The sequence below is a fragment of the Trachemys scripta genome, chromosome 1 (genome assembly GCF_013100865.1).
Source record: "Trachemys scripta elegans isolate TJP31775 chromosome 1, CAS_Tse_1.0, whole genome shotgun sequence".
NCBI lineage: Eukaryota > Metazoa > Chordata > Testudines > Emydidae > Trachemys > Trachemys scripta.
This window is the reverse complement of record NC_048298.1, coordinates 13,420,160-13,445,213: the sequence shown is the minus strand read 5'-3', so window position 1 is coordinate 13,445,213 and position 25,054 is coordinate 13,420,160. Positions and strand designations below refer to the sequence as shown.

General features: G+C 39.8%; 1 protein-coding gene across 3 annotated transcripts in view; it reads left to right on the top strand.

The window, feature by feature from the left end:
* The window catches only part of USP6NL (USP6 N-terminal like), a gene marked incomplete in the record, with an annotated part of 204,590 nt that overhangs the window by 142,835 nt on the left and 36,701 nt on the right, over positions 1 to 25,054 (top strand). For all 3 annotated transcript variants that reach the window (XM_034764788.1, XM_034764796.1, XM_034764780.1), the window contains 4 exon segments: positions 12,890 to 12,997; positions 15,618 to 15,727; positions 20,458 to 20,506; positions 22,442 to 22,562. In XM_034764788.1, coding sequence (XP_034620679.1) covers positions 12,890 to 12,997; positions 15,618 to 15,727; positions 20,458 to 20,506; positions 22,442 to 22,562 — 388 coding nt within the window.

Below are 25,054 nucleotides of genomic sequence, written 5' to 3'. Positions count from 1 at the left end.
GAAACAGTTAATATCTTTTACGCTTCATATTAAAGTCAATTTATAAAAGAGAAAAGAGGAAGGGGGTACAAAACCTAATATGAATGACCTCTTGCAACATTTCTATTTCTATTTTTTTTGTGGTGAAGGATTTAAACCATTCTTCTGTAGCATTGTAGACCTGAGCATATCAGCATTGTACAAATGAGCGATAAATGAAACAGTGAAAGAAGACACACTGTCCAGTCTAGTTTCATTATCAGCATGCAAACAAGCCTTAGCCTTGTACTTTAAATATCAGAGTAAATTAGATTAAAGTGACAATCAACTTAAATCACCTGTAACCCCTTTGGTGTTTAGATAGCATGGCCCCTTTAAATCTTTTTCCTAGTGGGAAGGGGGGAGAGTGAGGAAAAAAGGAGGGAAACTCCAGGGGGTGGCTCTGGAGCTCCAGGGAGAGAGAAGCAGTAGCCCACAGGCCTTCGCAAAGGAAGCAGCACAGAACCTGCCTAAAGCCTGGGAAGGGCAGGGCAGCCGAGCGGGGACACCCCAGGGCAGGAGGAGCACTGTGCCAGGGAGGAATCGCCCGAGAAGGACAGGCCGGAGCTGGACCCAGTATCACGGCTGCCCAGAGCTGTGTGGGGCTGAGAGTACTGGAGCTTGTGACTCTGCATTGGGAACAAGGAGGGAGGCTGTTAGCTAGTTAAATGGGGAGGTGGTCGCTCTGTGTGGCTTTGCAAAAAGCGACAGAAGAGGGCACCAGAGGGATTTGTTGGGGGAAAGTTCACTGGCGCCGAAGACGACCAGGAGCACCCAAGACTCACCACTGGACTGGAACTTTGCTCAGGACTCCTGAACTCTGTGTGCAGACACATTGCTCAGTGTCTGCCCTTCCAAACTGTGCTACCACTGGGCCTGTGGGGCCTTGGTTTGAATGCAGCCCTGTTCTACTGCTCCCCCTATATTTCCCCTTGTTGTATTTCTCCCCTCATCCCTCTATAAATAAATATTTCCCTTTCTTATATCCATGGTACTTTTCCTGTGGGTGTGTGTGTTCACTCTGGGGGGTTTGGAACAGGTGCCCCTGGGGTGAAAGGAATTTCTCCTGCTGCATTCCTGCGCGTCTTCTCTTGGCCAGAGCTGCCTGCAGAGCAGACTCCATCTTGGCCACGAAGGCGCTAAAGTTACACACCTTTCTGTCCTTTCAATCTGCAGTTCTTTGTACCTGCTGTTACAAGCAATACCTAAGGTTAGATAACGGTATTTCTCACTATTTTCCAGTTTTACTTTGGGCTTGTCTTCATTACAACAGTTTGAGTTAGTATACTTGAGTTACTGCGCTCCAGCTGGACACTGGAGTTACACAGAGTGAGCTGATTAGACTCATGGCGTGATTGATTAACTGCTACTGAGTTGGTGTGACTCAAGGTATTGCATTCCATTAGTAGCTGGAGCATGAGTCACTTGTGCTTCAAACCGCCCCGCCTCATGGGTCAGCTAGCTCCAGCTTTAAGCACCGCTTAACTTGAGCTAGAGATTTTTGTGTGTGGACTGAAGTGATGTTAGAGAGAACACTTGAGCTATAAAACTCGAGTTTACTGGAGTTTTGGGCGTTGGACAGACTTTCATGCACAGTCAGCTTCACTCTTCTCTGTCATTTGTAGGTCTTGCATATAACATTTTTAAAAATAGGAAAACATGGTTGTAAAACCACAATTGGACTCGGTTGCAGCTGAAACCATTTTTAACTCCTGCTTGTTTGTTTTAAAACTGATAATGTTTCAGGTTGATAGTGTCCCTTTAAAAATCCACAGGGCCACTTTATTTCCTGAATTTCATTTGAGAGAGATGTATGTGTGTGCGATTCAGATGCCTGAGGTGCACTCCTGCTCAGATGAGAGGGGTGTGTGTGTGTGTGGTGTTTGGTTTTATGTAAATTATTTATAATGTATTAATTTTATATGGATCTAAAATAATACATAGCACATTAATAAATTACATTGAAAGAAAAAAGTTAACCTAAAGTGTTACTAGTAAAAAAAAATGAGTGAAGAATTTTTTCAAATATGAGTTCCTTTGAGTTTTGAATAAAGTTAATTGTTACTTTGGAGACTAAGTGCAAGAGATTGGCTGATGATTATGTTATTGTCTGTGTCCCCACCTTCTTTTTTTATCTTCAGTGTAAATGTAGCTAGATCAGGATTAGTACTAATTGTGGATAATACATCTTGAGCTGCACTTTTGTGGGCAGAAATTTGCTCTTTAAATAACACTCACTTCCTAATTCCCAATAAAACAATAGAGATGGTAAATGTACTGAGTAAATTTGTATCTCAGGTGTGATGGGTGATGCTATCTGAAGTGTCATATTGCAATTATAAAGTGGGTATGATTGAAACAATGACCACTTGTGCATGCTGTTAAGATGGACGTTTACTGTTCCCAATAGAATGGGGAATACCTGAGTAAAGGCAACTAATTGAACAGAGCACTATAAATAATAGCAGGGATAATGGATTTAGTTGGGGATTGTTCCTGGTTTGAGCAGGTGGTTGGACTAGATGACCTCCTGAGGTCCCTTCCAACCCTGATATTCTATGATTTTGTGGATAGAGCTTTATTCAGCCAAGAGCTTTATTTGCCAGAGGCTAGGAACTCATTGTCCACCCTGATCATCTGAACACTACTGAGCACAAAGAGACACTTAAAACAAGGAGTGAGTACTTCCCCCACCCTCTCTCCCCATATGCACAACATGAGTGATCGAGAGCACAAAGTGAGTAGACTTCCAGCCTCCCAAAATATGCTATAGATGGTAAGATAAAGTATTGTTTATTATTTACTATTTATTAGAGAGCTGTTGCTGCTTCTCAGTGTCGTACAAAGCCTTCATAAAGAGGATGTGTGTGTGTGGCTAGTGCTGCAATTATTTTGTGGGGGGGGCAGAGACAGGCACTGAGTATGGTAGTTCCTCAACCCTGCCATTCTTAAGGCAGAAAGTAACAGTGCCACAGTTGCTGGAGTAACTCCTATCTTTCTCTTTCTGTCTTCTCCTTGTGTGTTTAAAAGCCAGAGAAGCAACTTGTACCTAAAGAAAACTTGCAGACATTATCTTAGAGGGTCTCATTCCATCTGACATCCCTGCAGTTTTGGTGAGGACTGCTCCTGAAATCAGTATGTTTATAAAGCACTGTAAAGAGAATAGCACCATATTATTGCAGAGCTGTGGACTATAATTGTAGTTGTGAATGTCTTTTGGAAAATGCAGTAATGAGATATTCCAGGAATGCAGAAAAAAGAGAGGCGGTGCAGGCCCTAAAGATAGAACAACCATGAGAACAACTAGTATAAGTAGTTGGGCATCACTTCTGTAGTGACCTTTCACAATGTATAACTGAGAAAGTTTTGCCTTCAAGAAACGACGTTCTGTATATGAGAGTCAATTTATTTGATTATATTCCTCTAAAACTTTTTTATTCATAATTGCAAAAATACAGTTTTCTTTAATCCTCTCTTTTGTAAAGCTGCTTATCTACTGCTTCCTTAATTCTTTCCTTCTTAATTTTTCAGGTGGAGTTAATGGGAAAGCATTCATGTGTGAGAGAGAAAGAGAGAGAAATAATTTTTAGGCGAAACTAGATCTGCCACTTCAGATTTAGGAAGTATTTTAGAGGTTATGAAAGATGTAAGACAGAATCCTGGACACTGAATTTCTTCTTTAGTCATGTTTTATCTCACTATGTTTCCCATATTCCTAACCTGTGTTGCAGAGGTAGGAGTGAGGAAGGGAGGTCATTCAGTCCTTAACTTCTCTATTGATACAGCTTACAAAGTGCTAGTTTGAATGGATTGTGAAATCTGACCACTAGGAACTGGACTGAGACCAAACAGCCATCTGAAGGTTAAGATGTCAAGCCTCTGTCAGATTTGAACTGGTGACCTAAATGTGTTCCAAAGTGCCTTAATGGAAACCATCTTTAAGCTAACTCAATAGCTGCATCTCAAAATGAAGCCCGTTGGTTCCAAAATAATTATTATTCAGAAACCTTTTCAAGAACAGGTTGCATTTTCAGACTGTGTAATGGTCTCCTGAAGCTGCATAAACTTTTTGCCTTTTTCATGTCTGTTGCTTGTCAAAATAAAATACCACTCTTCTCCAGCAACAGCTTCTTATGTAGAAGGTGTCTATCGAATGGCAAAGTTCCTCAATTTCTATGTTCTAGTTCTTGACACCAGTTCTTCTAGTTTATGCTTTTACTTCCTAATTGTATTCTACAGTATAACAAGCCAAGGTACATCAAGCCATCAGTCACTACTCATATTAAAGCTTTCCTGATTTAATGTGCTCACAATTTTCAGGAAAGATTAAATAAAATTCCACTTACTATCTTCCCATTTGAATATTGACAACAGTGTATGTCTGCCTTTCATGGTCTGCCTTCAGCTTTAGTTGAGAAGCTATCCAAAGAGAGAGGAGGAGGGGAAAGGGAAGGAGAAACTGCCAAGAAAAGGTAGCTACATTTATTTTAGAATTCATAAAGCATGTGATAGTCAAATCTCCACTTGCTTTATGTTCAGTCTCCAAAGCCTGAATAAAGTATCACTTTCCCCTCTCTGAGATTTCAGAATAAGATAGTGCAGAGCTCTAATGCTTGCGTTCGCCTGTTATTGTTACAAAACCCATGAAAGATGAAATACCTAATGAAGGCTCCATTATAGCAATATATTCCTTTAGGACCTCAGGATTTGATTCTTATCCTTGCCATGATTGATTCTTTTTCAGCTGGTGGCCTCCCTCAGCCTCCTGGGAGCCTGAATGACAATTCTCACTCTTAAAAACTAGGTTTTCTGATAGCTGCCTCATTTCCCTTCCTGGGCCAATTAGATTTGTGAGCTTGCTCTTGCAACATGGCTTGAGAAGTGTCTTGTTTTTGTATTTCTCACAGATATTTTCAGAGTGGCCCACAGAGTATGTGGAAACGTTTTTGGGGTGTGTGCGCAAGTCTCATTAGGTGGTGTGCATTTTACAGTCAGGTAGATTGACTAATCGGCTGTTGGAACAGATCTTGTTGAGTACCCACTTTGTGGCCACTCAAGAGACTGCTGTGAGGGGATCCAGATACTCACGTTTTAAGCTTCTGGAGTCTGAATAGAGCCCAGTCTTGGCACCAGCTCAGGGTGCATAGATTCCTAATTGAGCACCCTGTCCTGAGAGTTTAGACTATGTGGCCCACTGCATAGTCCCTGAAAGCAGTGCTGAGCTCTCAGAATTCCTCTGTAGATCAAACATACTCTCTCCCAGAACTCCATCAAAGGTATGAGCCTTCTAGGTTACTGTTAACTTTCTCATGGGGCATGTGATAAGCACATAACCCATACAGACTTTGCACAGAATTCAAATACAGTATTACTCTTTACTTATCACATAAGAAATACAGACCTATAAAGATATAATGAACCCTACGTGTATTTCCTCAGTTTCCTCACTAATCCAGACCATTCTTTGGGCTGGGGTTAGAGTCCTTTGAGGCCATTCATTGTTCTTCTGTTGCAATGCATCATTTGTGTGCAGAAGCATGGAGCCTTCTCCCCCCCCCCCCAGCTCTTCCTCTCTGACTATGGCCTATCCCCCCTTCCCCTCTCCTGCTCAGACTTCCCATGTCTCTCCTTTGAGTCTGTCCCGTGTGAATCCTTTTATATTCTCCTTCTTTTAGTCTGTATATTTGTGCTACTTGGGAAATTTCCACTCTCCAAACTCCCAGCCCCCCCTGCAGATCAACTTGGCCTTCCTTCAAAGGCTGAGCTGGTTTTCCACTCCAGCAGTCTCCTTAGCATAACTATTGTGTAGTCAAAACACAATTATTAAAGTTAAGTCCTCCCCATTGTCCTCAGTGTTGTGTACCTGCTGCGGTCCTGTCTGCAATGGTGGAGACACAGACATAGGGGCTTTCCATGATACAGCAGTTTCAGAAGAACAACTTCGTAATGTCAACCAGAATTCCTAAATTGTACAAACAGATCCCCCAAATCATCACAGGTACTCATCTTGCAAAATCAAAATGGGTTTTTAACTTTTCTTTTCCATTTTAATTCATGCCATGTGTTTTCATTTCAGAGTTGGAAAGAACTACTTAAGGATCCAGTTCTATAGCCACTCCTCTCCCTCTTAAAGTCAGGGGGGGCATATTCTCAGCTAGTGTAAATTGTCTTATTTCCATTGAAATCTGAGGTCAATTATATCAATAGTGCTATGACAATTTACCCAAGCTGAGGATCAGCCCCAGAGTGTGCCAGATGTAGAAGTCTCCATTTAAAAAAAAAATTGATTACATTTTTGTATGTAATACTTGCATAATTTTTTCATCATGTTTAATGCTAAGGGCACTGTTCCAATTTCATAATGCTTTGCTGTTATGGAGAAATTTTCAGACAGTAACAGTTAACTGAAACATATAATAACATCTCTAACAAGAAATAGAAATATCTAAACTTAGCACTATAATTTCTTTTAAATCAGATATTGTTATAGTTCGGTTAATGAAAATTCCTCCATGTCTGGAGGACTAATAGTTCTAGTGTGTGTATTTTGTTTTATTTTTGAATCTAGAGAGAATACAAAATCTGTTTATGATCATGTAAGTCCTATGATAATATACAAAAACAGCTATTTCCAACACATGTATATACCTTATATTTGCTATATAGGGTAATAGCAATGTACAACTTATGGTGATAGACTTAAATATGCTAATGTTCCATTTGCTTTTTCATTTGACCATTCTTTAACAATGTGGTAACTGAAGACTTATCGTAAAGGAGAGGGTTTCTATTGTGTATAGCTCCTGGTTTTGCTGGATATGGTACAGCTCTGTCTCTTCCCTTCGATTAAAAAAAAAAAAAAATCGTTCACATTCCTTTCCCTTCTTTTGCCTGTGTAATTGAGCCTATGTCAGGAAAGATTTTCTTCCTTCAAAGGAAATATCCATCTTGTTTCTGGCAGCTTTTGAGCTTCTTTCTGTCTCTGAAACCTCTCAGACAATGGGAGTCCTTAATCTAGTGTTCTGTGGTGTTTCTAGTCAGAATCTTGCAACATCTCTCAATAATGAGAGGATCTTCCTCTGTTTAAATTAAGCAATAGTTTGGAGAGCAAAATCAATGGATCTGAGTCTGTAGGGCTTGCAGGGAAGACCAAAATGAGGTGTGGCATTATTCTGCAGGTTGTCTACATGCTTCTCCAGTACTGCAAAACTTCTGATCAAATCAATTAAAAATGTTTGCTCACATCAAAATCTTCCCATGGCTTTGAACAGCCCTGTTGTGTCCTAATATTTTTTCCATGGATGATCTGGTTTGTGAACCTTTCACTTGTTTGTTCAGGTTATTTGTGCTGACTGTTCTTCCAACTTTGATTCCACAGAAGTTCTGTTAGCCCTTTTATCATCAACCTTCAAGTCAGGATTTCAGAGAGCTGTCCTAGTTGCTGGTTGTTTCAGCCTGAGTGGGCACATAGAGTGGTAGAGTTGCCCACTCTGTGGAGACCCTGGAAACAAATCTCTCTCCTTTCTTAGTGTTACTCATTATCAAAGGGTATTTTGTTTAATAATGCAGTGCTCAGGCCTTTGGCTGTTATTCCATACACGATTCAGTTTTTTTTATTTTAGCAAGAAGTTTGTATCACAAAGTATAGATTATGGAGTTTCCATTAATTGCAGATTCTTAGGGCTGGTCCCCACTTAGTCCGGACTTCGGACTAAGGTACGCAAATTCAGCTACGTTAATAACGTAGCTGAATTCGAAGTACCTTAGTCCGAACTTACCGCGGTCCAGACGCGGCCGGAAGTCTCCCCCCGTCGACGCCGCGTACTCCTCTCGGCGAGCTGGAGTACCGGCGCCGACTGTGAGCACTTCCGGGATCGATCCCAGAACATCGATGGCGTGCCGCCGGACCAGCCGGTAAGTGAAGACTAGGCCTTAGTATCCTGCTGACCTCTCCCCACTTTCTTTTCCCAACCCTGTGTGGTTATTTAGAATATATATCTGCTAGGAATTTTTTCTCCAATGTATAGGTTGTTGATTAAGAGAATAGTTGATGGAAATGGATGAAGAAACATTATTATGAAATGGCAAAAATGCTAGTTATCAAAGTACACCTGTACTGCAATAATTATCACCTGATTAGGAGAAGGGCATGATGTAGGGGACTGGTAATAGGATATGAGCTTTAACTTACTGATTACTAGATCAATTCCAGCCTCTTTTGATAGCTACTGAAAGTCATTACTGTCTGATGGCTGTTGGATGAACTTTCCGCAGTTGGGAAGGGGTTGGGCAGGGAGAGCAGTGGGTTGTGATTGGCTGGATGGGCATGGTGCCAGGCTATGATTGGCTGGGCTCTGTCCCCCTCCTCATGAGGGTGGTGAGCGTTCTCTCAGTGGGTTAAATTCAAATTGGCAGCGAGCAGTTTCCACAGATTAAAAAAAAAAAAAAAAAAAAGAGGGACATCGGGGCTTGTCAAATGGCACCCGGACACAAGCTGAAACCTGGACTGTCTGAATGAGTGGCAACCCTACTGGTGGGACTGTTGACTAAAGCTGGGTCTACACTTAAAAGTTTTACAGGCTAGGGGTCTGATTGTTTACTGAAATAGTTAAACTGGTAAAAGCCCTAGTGTGGATGCAGTTAAGTCAGCTGAATAAAGGTGCCTTATACCAGTATAGTTAAAGTAGCAAAACTTTGTAATGTAAAGAAGGCCTTACAATACTGCTGTCACCATGTCTTTCTGTGTATAAACAGAGTATTGCAGCCTCCAAGATGGGCAATCCAATTCCTTTTACAAGCAACAAATGTCACCCAAACATTTTAAATGAAAATTCTCACCCAAGCATTTGCCGGACTTTTAACTAGCATGAAGCTGACTAAATCATATAGAAATTTAGGTTATGGAATAATAGCAGCAAAATGTGTTGTGTATAAATTAGAGCATATACAAGCATGTCTGATTGTGCCTTTAGACAGCAAGCTTTTTGAGGTTGACAATCGTTCTGGTTGATATGAATTTACTTTTTGGAATGGTGAAGGATTCTGTACATCTGCCTTGTATTGTAGAGATGGCAAATGAATGATAAATTCCCCTATCTTTGAGAAACTCTAACTTGGCCACTACTCTTCATGCTTTTTAGCCTTCCATATTGTACTTGGGAACAGGCCTCTGGTCCTTGGATTTTTAAAAATTTAAATAATTGTCTCGTCTCTCTAGTACATTCCTAAACCTAAAGCTTGGATCTGAACTACTTGATAATGTATCTTTAAGATAGGGAGTTCTGTTGCCCAAATAGCCTAAGGCAGTGGTTCCCAAACGGGTTCATGAACCCCTGGGGGTTCGCAGAACATTACAGGGGGGTCACCAGAAAAAAATCACTAATGGCAGCCAGAGGACCCCGGGCATTGGAGGCAGCAGGTGGGACCTGGTTGCAGGGAAGACAGCCCGAGTCCCAGGGAGAGCGGGGCTGGGCAGTTTGGGCTGGCAGCCCGAGCCCTGCCCCTGTCAGTGGGGGAGCCGGCAGCCCAAACCCCAGCGCTCCACGCGGGGCTGGCAGCCCAAGCCCCAGGATGAGCCGGGCCAGGCAGTTGGGGCCAGCAGCCCGAGCCCCGGCGGTGAGCGGGACCTGCAGCCCGAGCTCAGTGGACCGGGGCGGTCAACAGTTTCCAGCAGCAGGAGCCCCACAAAGTGCAGAGCCAGCAGCCCAGACCCTGGCGCGGGGCCAGTAGCCTGAGCCCTGTGGTGGACAGGGCGGCAGCTGAGACCCCAGTAGCACAGATTGCAGCTCAGACCCCTGTCCTTGTCAGACAGGGGAAGTTGGCATTGAGGGCAGAGAGAACAGGGGGCACGCTGTACGTGGGGGATGGTCCAAGCTAATTTGTCTCTCACAGGGCACCTTTGTGGCAGAAGTAAAGCTGTTTGTGATCAAAACCAGTCGGAAGCACGTTGTAGCCAGTGTAGCAGTGTTAAGGTGCCTCAGTAATTGTCATTTTCTCTGGAGTGCTGTTTTGCTTCAGTGAGACTTGAGTGAATCTTCTCATTTTCCAGTTTGTTGGTTGTTAGCAGTCTGTGTTACCAGACCTGAGACTTTATCTTTCTCCAGTGGTTCCGGACTTCCAAGAGCTATGCAGAGCAAAGCAAGCGCATCCATCACACTGAGGAAACTTAAACATAAATCCCTGGAAATATTCATTTTTAGGAGGGGGTTCACGAGATTTCACAATTTTGTGAAAGGGGTTCGCAGGCTGTTAAAGTTTGGGAACCACTAGCCTAAGGTTTACCCCGTGGCTTGTTTACTAGCCTCTCTCTTCTGGAAACTTGAGTTAAAATCACAAGTAAGACTAAGATTCTCTCTCTTTGGGGTGGGAGAATTGTTTTTAAATTGTTGCCTAGATTACAATCATAATTCATACAGATGCTTTATGTATGCAGTAACTTGTCACTTGATCTGTTGCGACTTTCAAAGCATGTTAAAAAAAAAAAAAATCCAATAGATCTAATATTGAATTACCTCTCATTTGGTTTATAGTCAATGTTTTAGCTGCATGAAATGACTACAAAACCAGTTACCAAATTTCAGAAGAAAGATCTATGTTTTTTAATTATGCTGATATTGTGTACTGTCTCACGCTTTCAGTTATGATATACTAGGATAATGGGTGAGAAGAAATGTAGTACACAGTAAGAGTCAGTCTAGATTTTCTGTGATATAATAACAGCAAAATCTTTAGATGCACAAGTACTACAGTGGGGGGTACAACATAAGACGCTGCAAATGGAAAAGTAAATAGAAACGATTCATTCTTAACCTCCAGTCCATTTGTCCAAATATATACTTTTTAAAATTTTCAATATCCATCCTACATATTCCTCTGGGGGTGTATGGCGTGGGAGTGTGTGTATATATATTAAAAAAACTCAAAATATATGAACTCAAAGATATTTTTACGTTAAAGTCACATATTGGTCAGGTTTATATCTTCAAGTATATTAACACCGGAACATGCTGCTTGCTCCATAGGGGAATGAGAAATGTATTGCACTGGATATAGGAGCATCAGAACTATTTGGTTTAATACTGGCCTATTGTTTACTATTTTAATGATCTTTCTACTGCTAACCAACAGGGATTTTTGCTTACTACAGAGCTATTGAGACCTGCTGTGGGTGATGTGCATGTGCTTGCTTAACCATATCTCCAAAAGGATACTATTTTGTAGATGGCATTCAAAGAAATACCATCATTTAAAAGCATTGTTTCCAGGAATGATTGGAATGATTTTGTAAGTGGGAAGAATGCTCCAGAGTATCATCCATTTCTGTTCTTTATCTCCTTTCCTTCCCTCAAAGGGTTCCACACTGGGCCACAAATCCTGTGGCAAATGGAGGGTTGGATGAGTCCTCACTGAACCAACCTTTACTTCTTCTGGTTCATGCGGGGCTTTTCCAGTGTTTGACAATTTTGGTGGGGGTGTTTCCTGTAGCCCAAGTACAGTAGCATGTTTTAGAGGCAGTACTTCCAAAAAGAATGGAAAAACACGGTGGTTGCTTTTATGTGCTGGTGGATGGGCTGTGTAATTGGAAGGAGATGTACAAGGACTGAGTTGTGCCTTTCTCCCCCATTTCTCATCCTTTCTGTATGTGTCTTAGTGTAACAACATATCTATGGGGAAATTAATTTGTATTGCATAATTAAAACTAACTTTCACAACATGTATTGGCATTGAATCGGGCAATACTATTACATCATGACTATCTACCATGCAGTATTTGTCACCGCAGCCAAAAGCATTAAATCCTCTGAGAATGCATTTTTGTATAATTTGTAAGTCATAGTGCACAGCTAAGTGGAAAAAATGTCTGATTACTTATTAGTTGACTCTGATCAGATCTCTCCAAATGTGACAGTTACCAGAATATCTAACCTGAAATCTGTTAGTTTGATATGTAATATTTCCTGTATTTGTGATGGTCTTATACTTGCATGCACTTCAACTCAGGATAAGTCTACACTGCAATCAGGAGGTTTGAGTGTAGTTCCTGTAGGCATACTTGAGCTAGCTAGAGATCAAAGCTGGTGTGAGTAACAATAGCATTGTAGCCATGGCAGCAGGGGCAGCGGGACGGCTAGCCTCCTGTGTACAGCCCTGCCCAGGACCATGGGGACATACTCAAGTGGCTAGCCATGCTACCACCCATGTTGCTGTGGCTACATTTTGAGCTAAATCAAAAGTCGTCTTGGGTATGACACATGAGCTGCGCTCACACCTCCTGATTGTTGTGTAGACATACCCTCAGTGTTTAGTCCCACAAGAAATTTTCAAAAAGGATAGTGCCACATGTTTTGAGTATTACTATTTTTCACAGAGTTGTTGTATATATGGATTATCTTTTTTTCACCTCTCAGAAACTTTAACTTCTTAATTCACACTGCATAATAATAGCGAGTTACATGTGGACTACTTTGGAACTAATTTTGTTTGAGCTTATGTACAGTGCCAGACTGACAATGCTTCAGTTCTCTGCTGCTGCCTGTGCTATACTTATTCCATGAGTAATGTAAGTTTCTCCAACTAGTCCTGCCATTGTGCATGTCCTGACCTGAAGAGCCTCCTCCAGGAATGAGAGGATAGTTCGGTCTCCATGTCTAGTCCTTGGCCTCTCTACTAAGGCTGCCAACAGGGACCCCAGTTACCAGTATTTATTAGACACGCTGAAGCAGCCAAAATACTTCCAGTACTACTTCAGGGCTGATTGATAATATTATGACCTTCTCCTTTTAATAATAATGCTTGATGCAGGGAAGGCCCTCACTCAGCTCAAGGTTTTCTGGCTTGTTCTGCATTTATATTATTTTTTTTCTTTTTACAGTTCCATAGGAGAATTTATAAAGGAATCCCACTGCAGCTGAGAGGTGAAATCTGGTGTTTACTACTTGATGTCCCTAAAATGAAAGAAGAAATGAAAGACTTTTATAATGTGAGTTTGCAAATTTCCCCTTAGAATTACCAATCACAAACTCTTAGATCCTGGGAAATATTGAGCTTTTATTTTATGCAATGTATCAAAAGGAGAAGAAATTGTATTTAACTGTATTTTCAACTCTGTAGTCAAAGAGAAACCCATGCGGGCTCAGCATTTGACCCAATTATTTTGGGGTTTGTAATGTATGTAATTCTTCTGATTCCTTCCCCCATCAATAAAATAATTAAAGTGCAGTTCTACTCAGAGAAATGACTATAAAAGTAGCATCATTTACTCAGCAGAATCTTTTCCCAGATTCTCTTTCCCCACCCCTCCCCCCAAAACGCCCTATCTGTTTAATTCAGTGAAAAAAAGTAATTTTAGGAAGGGAGCTTTGTTTGTGGGTTTTTTCCCCTTTTGTTTTTTACTCTTATTCCAGAATGACTCCTTATTCTGAATTAGCTTAATCCACTTTGGAAACGTATTAAGTTAATTTGAAATAAGAACATCCAAACAATAAGGAATATAGTTCATCCACTTCAAATTCACCCCCTGCTTTATTCTGGATTCATTTTCATGTATGGACAAGCCCTAAAAAACCCCCGAAGCCCTGTAAGATTGATTTCTGCTTTGCAGAAGGAGGCAGCAATAGGTGAAAGACCATACTAATCACTAGCCAGAAAGTAAGCTTGAAGCACTAGGTCTCATGATCCTGCCCTCATCTGGTGAAACTTTGGCAGTGGTTCCCACTGTTCTCTTGGAGCTGGAGGCAGATTTCTTTAAAAAGAAAGTATGGTGTTAAATAAAAATTTCAGTAAGTTTTAAAAATAAAACAATTACTGGGTTGTTTGACTCCAGAGGAGTTTCATGTATTTGAATGATTGGTCAGAGGGAAAACATTAAAATCAAGCTTTGGGAATAACCAAGATGAATTAATGTAATGTTTGTAAAGCACTTTGAAGATGTAAAGTACTCCGCAAATGCTTATTAAAACAGAACCTTGTTAGTTTGCAGTAATTACTGGGGGAGGATATTGCAATTTACTGAATTTTGAGAACTTAAGAGAACAAGCACAATAAAAATAAACAAAGCCAGGTATCATGAAATGTGCTTTATTGATTTATTTTGGCATCTGTATTTTAGTTTATTATAATATTTCATAATGTCCTAGCCAATGTTCTAATGGAGGAAAGCACATTTCTGTAGGGTTTTTTTGGTAAATGTATTTTAAGTCTTTGGCTTTTGAGACCCATTTCAGCTATCTGTTGCTAAATCTTTGCTGAGAAATGGAGGTAGTAATTTTACATAAAATATGGATAAGTGAGGTTCTGCTGAATTCACACAAGAATGAATATGCCTGTTATAAATCTAAAAGAATTTACAAGTTAGTCACAGAAATTTGTGATGGGGGAACTTTCTACATAGAAAGTATGCCTAGACACAAGAATAACTTTTTGGTACACTGTCATATTAATACTGTACAGGTTCAATTAGGGTGGTGTATCAGGCATTTGGAGGACAAAGATGAAAATATTAAGGAAAATGTCAAACAAGGAGGAGACCTATTCTGTGACGAATACATATAAGATATAGGAGAAGATCCTTTTTCTAGTGTGGAAGTGAGGATATATTTGGAGTTCTTTGGTTATGATTGTCAGTCTAACCCCCAAAAGGGGATAGACACAGAAGCACTGTGTATCTACCTCCCATCCTACAATATATCTTAAATTTAAAATTTTATTGGGAACTTGTAAAGTGATTATACAATTCAACCCAAACAACATACTGAGAAGTGAAATACAAAAATAAACAGAGAAAGAAACCCAATCTCTAACTTAGATATTGCCAAAGTGCCAGACCTGTAAGTAAAACAATGAAACCTGTAAGCTAATGCTGTCATAGCAGTTTTCATTTATCCTTTTCTGCCTTGGTAGGATTTTATTAAGGCTTCTCATAATAATGCTGAAAAAAGTCATAATCCAATTTGGAAAGGTGGGAAATTAAAAACTATACTCCTGAGGGAATTCTGTACCAAACATTTAAAAATTGTGTGCCAAAAAAATAAAAATTCTGCAGATTTTATTTGTCAGTAAATAATTGTGGACACTTCAGCATGGCAGTGGAGAGCACAAGCCACTGGCTGCATGGAGTTGGGAGATCACTCTGCAGCCACCTTTCCACCCCCCCAGGACAAGGACTCGGTGGTGAGGGCTGCACCCGACCCTGACACAGTGTCAGGGCTGGACCTGCTTCAGAAACACCCCGGGGGGAGCACAATCACCACTAGGATCCAGGAGGCAGCGTTTGAGCACCAACTTCCTTCAGCCAGGCAGCTCTGCGCCGACAGAAATGGGGGAAAGGTGGCAATGGCATGTGCCCCTGCATGCTCGCCCATGTTTTGCCTCTGTTGGGGGGACAATGCCCCCCCCATTACGCCCATGTGTGTCCCCACCCCCAACTCCCGCGTGGCTTTTCTTTGCTTCCCCGTCATTTTCTATAATAAGCATTGTAAGTTCACAGATTACAAATGTTTTTGTCCACTAATAAATTCTGTGGCTTTAAGCAGTTTCTCTTCCTATTTTAGATGTCAGCAGAGTTTTGCCTAATTTCTTTTCTTTATTGCCATTTTTCCTAGAAATTAAAACATCGAGCACGAGGGTCTTCACCAGATATCCGGCAAATCGATCTTGATGTAAATCGAACATATAGGGATCATATCATGTTTAGAGACAGATATGGTGTTAAGTAAGTGAATAAAAATGTATTTAATTCAGTCATTCCTGGTTTGTCTTTCAGATAGATTTGACCTACCTAAGACTCCTTTTACTACCCAAGAAGTATGACGGAGCTTTGAACGTAAAAGTTTCAGATTTCAGAAAGTACCACATACAGCTTAAAGGAATGTAGTCTCTGAATAGTTCAAAATCAGCTTGTTTAATTTCCAACCTGCTAGCTTTACCCTTTAATGTATTAAAGCTATGGCCACTGGAAATCTAAAGGAAAAAGTCTAAATTCTTATCCCCCAGATGCTGTAGACATTTTTACAAAATCTGAGAAAATGTGTTGGCCTCTATTTAAAACAAATTCAAAGCACAAGAAAAGACTAAATTCTTTAATAAATTATGTATACCTTTATAGAGTAATGTTGTTAAAAAAAAATGTTTTTCTTACTTCTCTGATAACTTTAATCTCTCCCCTCTAGTCTTTTAGCCTTCTCCTAGATTTTCTGTATTTTCCCTCTTTCGGAGTGTAGTTTTGAGATCCAAATAAAGCAACTTTTTAGCTATGAACATGTAATATATTTATATAATTAAACTTTGCCACCTTAATACTTTCAGACTTTTTTTGCAATATTTTGTTTTACAGTTGTTGGATAAAGAATATTAGTTAACTATTTCACAATTTAAACATCTTTAACATAAACATACCAAATGACAGCATTGTTCTTAGGCTTCAGGGTCAACACCCCCATTGAGATGAATGAGGCCTGGTCTACACTGGGGGGAGTGGGGATCGATCTAAGATACGCAACTTCAGCTACAAGGATAGCGTAGCTGAAGTCGACTTATCTTAGATCGACTTAGAATTACTTACTTCGCTTCCTCGCGGTGCGTGATCGACGGCTCCGGCTCCCCCTGACTGGAGCTCAGCAGTGAGAGTGATCGGGGATCGATTTATCGCGTCTACACTACACGTGATAAATCGGTCCCCGATAGATCGATTGCTACCCACCGATCCGGCAGGTAGTGTAGACGTACCCTTAGACACATCTCACTCCTCTTCAAATGTATCATTTCATTCTTTTTCAGTAGCTTCTGGAAGACCTCAGTGCATTTGTTCACTTTCCAAAGGTTATATTCACAGTTATAAGTGCGATAAACTAAAATGTGTTATTTTGTTTACTACTTTGTTGTTCATATTATTGTAGAACGTTGCGTAGGATACTTCACAGACAAGTAAAAAATACCCCAAGATTTGTGTCCTTGAGAACGTAGAGTCTAAATGAAATCCTTAAATTCTGTAGAAATCTAGAAATAAACATTTTGAGTAGTGACCCTAAATCCGTGGTAGATCGTGGAATTTCCACATTGTGTACTTCTAGTGGCATTTGGTGAAAGTGCAGTAACCATATCCTGCACTAAAGTAACGGAGTCCAGTTATTTTTTTTCCTGAAAGTAAATTGCTTACCTTTTCAACAGTTTGTATTCTTCTGAATGTTTTTGTATTCATCCTATTTTAGGCCTTTAGTGGGAACATTTAGGGTAAATAGTATTAAAATGTTACTAGTTAAAGCTAGTTAATGTTAGACAATAGTAATATTGTGCCCTTTACATTTAGTTTTCGTTTGGCTACTTTCTTCCATCTGATTTGTGCAGCGTCCCTGTGAAGTTTGACACCTCATAATTAGGGCCCAACCAAATTCAGGGTCCATTTTGGTCAATTTCACAGCCAGAGGGTTTTAAAGTTAGTCAATTTCATGTTTTCAGGTGTTTACATTGAAATTCCACAATGTTGTAACCATGGGGGTCCCGACCCAAAGGGGGATCGTGGGGGGTTGCAAGGCTGTTGTAGGGGGGTTGCTGGATTGCCACACTCACTCCTATGCTGCCTTCAGAGTTGGATTCCAAAGGTAGCAGCTGTGGAGCTTCCTGCAGCCAGAGGAGGTTCGTGGAGGTGGGTCTGATCTCCCCGTGCTGCTGGAGCACCCCAGTTGAGGGCTCCTAGCTATTGGTCCCAGCCAGGCTGGGGAGGGACAGGACGTCCTCTTCCCCTACACAGCCACTCTTGGGGGAGATCAGTTCCACTTCCAGGTACCTCTCCTGGCTGCAAGAAGCTCTGCAGCTGTACTCTCTGAAGGCAGCGCAGAAGTCAGGGTGGCTTCTTCCCCTGCATGGCCACTCTGAGAGTTTGGTCCAAGTCCAGGTTCTAAAATCTGTGGAAAAAGATGAGCAGAATTGCTCAAACATGATGATGACTAGCACTTAGTTTGTCCTGCTAAAAATAATTTAAAGCAATGTAGCTTCAATATAAATAGTTTAAAAAGCAAGTTCAATATTTCATTGTTAAAACAACAATATACCTAAAGATTAACAAAAAGAAATTAGTGAAGGAAGCATGTTTGTGTAGAAGGGAAATAATGTGTGTGTGTGTGCATGCATGTGCACACATACTATTGAAGAAGAATAATTTTATGTCTGATCAAAGATGTCTTTGCTCAGTTAAATCCTATAGCACTTACCCTAGGAGAAGTTAAACCAAGATTTTCTAATCTAATGTAGTCTTAATTTAATTTTTCATGTGTCTGACATATGAAAGTGTAGTGTTTCATACATACATTGACATTAAACCTCGAGAGAAAGCTGAATGCGCTTTTTTGTTTTAAAATTCTTAAACTGAATTAATGAAGTGTGATGCAGTTTTTTAAAATGCAGAACACAATCTGTTTATGAAACCCACGTTTAGATATGAATGGAGCCTTTACTCACCTCTTTGTTTATCTGCCAGTGCAGATTGTCTTTAAAATGTCCCCCATTTTCCTTGTGAAGTGGGTCTGTGTTGGATGAATAAGAAGAAATATGTGGTTAAATGCAAATTTTCTTCAAATGAAAATAAACATGCTTTAATCACCCAATGCAATCAAAGACCAAATAAAGTGAAAGACAGAAATTGTCCTTTGAAAGAAATAAGACTCAAGTTTAATGTCTAGTACCATAATAATTCATCATCATTCAATAGTTAAAGGAAGGTAGAAACTGAAGTCCAACTTCCATTCTTTTGCCCATATTGTTTCTGTGGCAATCATAAAACTTTGGAATCAAAGTGCATGAGTTTAGGGCTTAAAAACCAAAAAAACAACACACCCCACAATACACACACACACACATTCCTGACCTCTGTACAGCGTTAACAGCACACCCACACATGTTTATAAATAAGTGGTATCTACTCACATAATCATGCAGTGAGCATGTTCAGAGGAAACACTGTTAATTGACCTAGGGGAAGCGCTCGCCAAGGTTAACAGATTATTCCCTCCCATCTCCATTAACGGGAAACATAACATTTTTGTTTGACAGTCAGCAGAAGAGTAAAAAGACATTTACAAGTTTTGGTTCAGGGATGGGAAAGGGGAAGAATGCATTGGGGATGCAGGATAGCTGATTAGACCTGTGCAAAACTCAGCATTTTCATTTCTATGGTTTTTAGTTTTTGTTGATACTGGCTCACATTCCCAGACTCTTAAGTTCTGAACAAACCTTGAAGTTTGTTTGCTGAAGTTTACACACAGTTCCAGCAAATCTTGGATTTCATTTTGAAAGTTCTGCATAACTCTACACTCAACATTACTTAACTCCTAAATTGGAGAGGAAGCAGAATTCACACTTTCAATTTTAATATATTAACAAATAGTAATTAGAACACAATGGGGTAATATAGAAAGAAAAAGGGAGAGTAATTATTAAATAGGGCAAAGCTTTCTCAAAGCATGTATGAGAGTCAGCAAGTTGCGTAAGACCAGGCACAGGAATAGGAGTTCCAAGTGTTGTTCTTGGGTCTGCCACTGATGCACTGTGGGACCTCAGGAAAGTCATATAGGCCTAAATTTTCAAATTGGTCTCTAGTTTTGGGTGCCTCAATTTTTGAGTGCCCAGCTTAAGACACATTGGGCCTGTTTTGTTTGAGAACAGCTGAACCTCCGTAGCTTCCGCTGAAATGAATAAAAGCTGCTGGTGCTCAGCAGTTCTAAGAATCGGATCCAAGGAGTCTCATATCGGGCACGTAGGGTTGCCAATTTTGGTTGGACGTATTTCTGAAGGTTTCATCGCATGACCATCTTTAATGAAAGATTAATTTTTAATTCCTGGATACTTCAGGGCAATCCTGGAGGGTTGGCAACCCTACTGACATGCAAAACTAGTGGATGCTTTGAAAATGTAACTCTTACCCAGTTTATGCCTCAGTTTCCCCAGCTGTAAAATTGATGTGTTTCCCCACTCATCTCCTAGAGGTGTTACATTATTAGTTATTGTTTAAGTACTTTGAACATGGTAAATTCATGGTGGTTAAGTCCATTAATGGCTATTAGCCAGGATGGGTAAGGAATGGTGTCCCTAGCCTCTGTTTATCAGGGGGTGGAGATGGATGGCAGGAGAGAGATCACTTGATCATTACCTGTTAGGTTCACTCCCTCTGGGACACCTGGCATTGGTCACTGTTGGTAGACAGGATACTGGGCTGGATGGACCTTTGGTCTGACCCAGTATGGCCATTCTTATGTTCTTATGTAAACCATTATAAGTAGTAGGTATTGTTTGATTATATTACATCTATTTTGATTATGAAGTATATTTCTCTGTTTTTAAAATTAGACAAATTGGAGAAACAGATATTCAGAAAGTAGATTCAGTAGCTTTCTGTTTTTTATTAAAAACAATATTAAATATTTTCATTTACTTACTGTTTTGTTTCTCCAGGCAACAATCCTTATTCCATGTTTTAGCTGCATATTCAATATATAATACGGTAAGTCATGTTTCATGTACAGTTGAGATCAAATATGGGTCTTTTAAACAATGTTGCAAAAGTTACTGAAAATACTTCTCAACTTACATAAAGATCTGAACTGTTGCCATCTCAATCTGGCTGTTGTAGGGTTGGGAGCTTGAGTTCAAACACTGTTTGGAGCTTGAGTTCAAACACTGTTGAAGCGGCAGCCAGCACGTCCCTGCAGCCCCTTTGCCTGCAGGCGCCACTTCCCACAGCTTCCATTGGCCGGGAACAGAGAACCGGGAGCTGCGAGGGGCAGTGCCTCCAGACGGTCAACATCAGCAAAATGTTTCGCAGCCTCCAATCAGATTATCCTGATGGGCCGTAGGTTGCTCACCACTGCTATATGCCATTGTAAACAGTCTCATCATACCATTGCCTCCATAAACTTATCAAGCTCAGTCTCGAAGCCAGTTAGGTGTTTTGGCCCCACTACTTCCCTGGGAAGGCTGTTCCAGAACTTCACTCCTCGGATGTTTAGAAACATTCATCTAATTTCAAGCCTAAATATATTGATGGCCAGTTTATTTTGTCAACACTGGCGCTTAACTAAGAACTCCTCTCCCTCCCTTGTATTTGATCCCACTGACATTTACAGAGAGCAATCATATCTCCTTCCTTCAGCCTTTTCTTAGGCTAAACAAGCCAAGCTCTTTGAGTCTTCTCTCGTAAGGTAAAGTTTTCCATTCTTGTCCTGAATGGCGGTGCTTTCCCAAACTGGGGTTTTTAGATCTCGTGTTATGTACCAGAAACGTTCCTGGTTTGTAGCATTTAATTCTGAGTTGCCTATTAAAAACGTAAGTAATGTAAATGTTGTCAGATGTCCACTTCTGTGCTTACTCATTTATGCCCCCATCCTGCAGACATTTTTATAGTTGTGTTTAACTTTACACAGCTAATATTACTGTTTTTAATTCTAAAATTATGTTTTCTGTCATTTAATAGGTGCCCTAGATTTTTGATTGTACGGTGTTTAGGGTTACAATTAGGATTAAAACTCTGACAGGGACTTTCTTTGTTTTCCACAGCACATTGTTTGTATTAACTAATAATAATTTATATTACGTGATAATTTATATTACATGAAAGATGCTGTTTAAAATCAATGGATATTATATAGACATTGGTAGTGTTTAAACAAGTGTTTAAACAAGTAGAAAAAGTTTGTTGCATTTTTTTCTTTTATTATATATCAGTTGTTTCAGACTTCTTAGCTAGTTTCCTTTTTATCTTTCAGCATTAAAGCAAATTAAAAGGCTTCCTTGGCCAAAGTTTTTGCAACGAAACCATCTGTCTAAAAGACTTTCTCAATAATTATCTTTCTCATCAAATATACATTAGCAGCTGGTTTTGTAAAGTCAGTAATAATCCTTACTTAAGCAGTCTGATATTTCTTATTGCTGGTTTCCACCGTAGGAGTTAATATATTAGTACAGTAGCCTTGTAGGGTTTCCTGTTTTTCATTGCTACCGTTTTTGAATAAGGGGAGAGAGGTCTGTCTCACTTGTTTATGTATCTGCAATATCTTCTTGCCATATACTGTGCTGCTCCACATGGAGAATAGAAAACACATCTGTTCTGGGTGTAGGTTCATATAAATTATATGCGAACATTTTAAAATAAAGGATTTAGTGTACAAATATACTGTATTTTAATGAAAGGCCAAAGCCAGTTCAAGCACCAGTTGGAAGACAGCGTATTATCACTTATAGTATGATATGTTTTGTTTTTGAATAGACATGGTAATAGAGTTTAAAGGAAAATTTTAACGATTAAAATTTGAGGGCTGTGTGGGTTTGCCATATTTAGAGAGCTTATTCCAAAAATGGTGTATTTTCTCATGTTAAAAAAATACACAAATAGTTGTTTTTTTGTTTACAAAGTTAATGTTTCCTGTCCTCTAAATTTCAGGAGGTTGGATACTGTCAGGGAATGAGCCAGATCACAGCTTTACTCCTCATGTACATGAATGAAGAAGATGCCTTCTGGGCCCTGGTGAAACTACTCTCAGGTCCTAAACATGCTATGCATGGTATGGTATTTCAGCTCACATAGTAGAAATTAAATTTCAACATGTCCTAATTAGATTATAAATTGTTTGAGACAGGGGCCATATCCACTTGCGTGTGTTCGGTGCCTAGCACAGCGGGGCCCTTCTCTTGTGTGGGGCTATTGCATTCTACTGCAGAACAAATAATGCTTAATAATTTCTTAATAAATATGGTTAACACTTATCTACAATTACATATGATTGTTTTATAGGTTATATCCTCCGAGTAGTCATCAATGAAAATTTCCCATCCTTTAATATTATTCTGCTTGTGTCCCATTAAAAGGGGTGTGTGAGAGAAAGAGTGTGATTTATTCTGGGAAAATACCCAAAAGTTCTCTTATAGCTGTCACTTTGTTTAAGTGTATCAGTGTTTCTGCTTCAGCTATGAGTGCCTCTGATTTGTTCTGTAAAGTAATGTTACAAATGCCACTTTGTCAGAGCCTTGTAAAATGCAGATAAAGCTATTATTCTATGTTAAATGCTGCACTTACAGGTATTTATTCTAAGGACTGTGTTTCTGGACTTCATTGCTGATATTCATGGAAGTTACTTCAGTTATCTTTGCCTGGCAGTGTCAAAATTTGGTAGTGCAGACATTTATATAGCAATTGAATAATAATGAAAACCGTATAAAAAAACCTGTTAAATGGCTGTGACATCAACTGGCAAAGCTGGAAATCCACAGTTAAAACTAACGCTGTAGGTAGTCACAATGATATGAGCTAAGGGTAAACTGTTGGCGAGCTGTATTTTTGCCTCACACAGAATTCTATCGTTCCACCATTTTGTTAATTAAATCTAATTGTGTTAATCTCTAATTTATTTACTTTTAAATTTTAGTATTTTCTATCTGTTCTTTACCTTCTGACAGTGGCCAGTGCCAGATGTTTCAGAGGGAATGAATAGAACAGGGCAATTATTGAGTGAGCCATCCCCTATCATCCTGTCACTCCCAGCTTCTAACAGTTAGAGGGTTAGGAACACCCAGAGCATGGGGTTGCAACCCTGATCATCTTGGACCTATCCTCATGAACGTATCTAATTCTTTTTTGAATCCAGTTATACTTTTGACCTTCACAACATCCCCTGGCAATGAGTTCCACAGGTTGACTTGTGTTGTGTGAAGAAGTTCTTCCTCATATTTGTTTTAACTTGCTGACTATTAATTTCATTGGGTGACCCCTGGTTTTTGTGTTATGTGAAGGGTTATATTACACTTCCCTATTCATTTTCTCCACACCTTTTTTCATTTTGTAGTCCTCTATCATATCTTCCTTTAGTCGTCTCTCTTCTAAGCCCAGTCACTGTCTTTTTAATCTCTCCTCATACAGAAGCTGTTCCATACCCTTAATAATTTTTGTTGTCCTTCTCTTTACCTTTTCCAAACCAATGTAAACTAAACTAATCCATTCTTATTATTTTCCAAACTCGTTTACCCATCTGTAGTACATATGACCTTTATACACCTGTAGGCTTTCCCCTACCACCACCGTGGGATGCTGTTTTGGGCCAAAAGATAGTCTTCTGTAAACTATTAAATAGAATAAAGAACATCCTCCAGATTTAAAATGTTGGTGTTTGGGCACATCACACTGTTGCCAGGAGAGATTCTTATCCTTGGATTTGTGCTCTTAACATGATGCCTTTGAGGAACTCTGATAGAATAAATTTCTAAAGCGATTCGCTTTTGCAGGGGTCATTTCATACTGCTACAGTGTGCCCAAGTGCACCCAACTGGCTGATGGTGAAGGAGCTCCATGAGGGTTGCTGTGCGTATGCTCCTTTAGCTTGTCTGCACTGAGCTGGTAGCTAACAAACACTACTGCCAGAGCTGGGCATGTACATTTTTACATATATGAACAATTGGGCTATGTGCAAACTGGAATAAATGGAACAGAATAAAAATAAGTGTGTCCCATCTCCCCCTCACAAACCATTACCATCGCTTGTGTAAGCTGAAAATGGCTGGATTTAATTTTAATGAAATCTGTTTTAAAATATTCCCTCCCAGGCCAAATTATTGCTTGACAAGTTTGAGCTTGGAGCGAATTCTTTTCCATCAAGGCTATAAAATTCCTAAAAACATGATTGATAAAATACTTAGCACTTTGAGATTCTCAAATGGAAGATCTTAAGTGCTTTAGAAGTATTAACTAAGCCTTACAGCACCCCGGTGGGGAAGTTTGTGTTTATAGATGTGCTAACATATAACCTTAACTATAGTTTGAATGAATAATACCCCTGCCCCCAAATAATCAAATGCACTTCAGTTTATATACCTAAAATCCATTTACAGCAGTGAAAGCATTACAATAAACACTGGAGATGCTAAAGAGTAAACTTTCAAATTGATTACATGAAGTATGCATGCACATTGCTATTTGCGTTTCTTCCTGTGTACATCTTTTAAAAAGTAGCCCTTAAACTATTTCAAGTCTAAATTGTTGCTATGCATGCGTTTCAATTCTAAA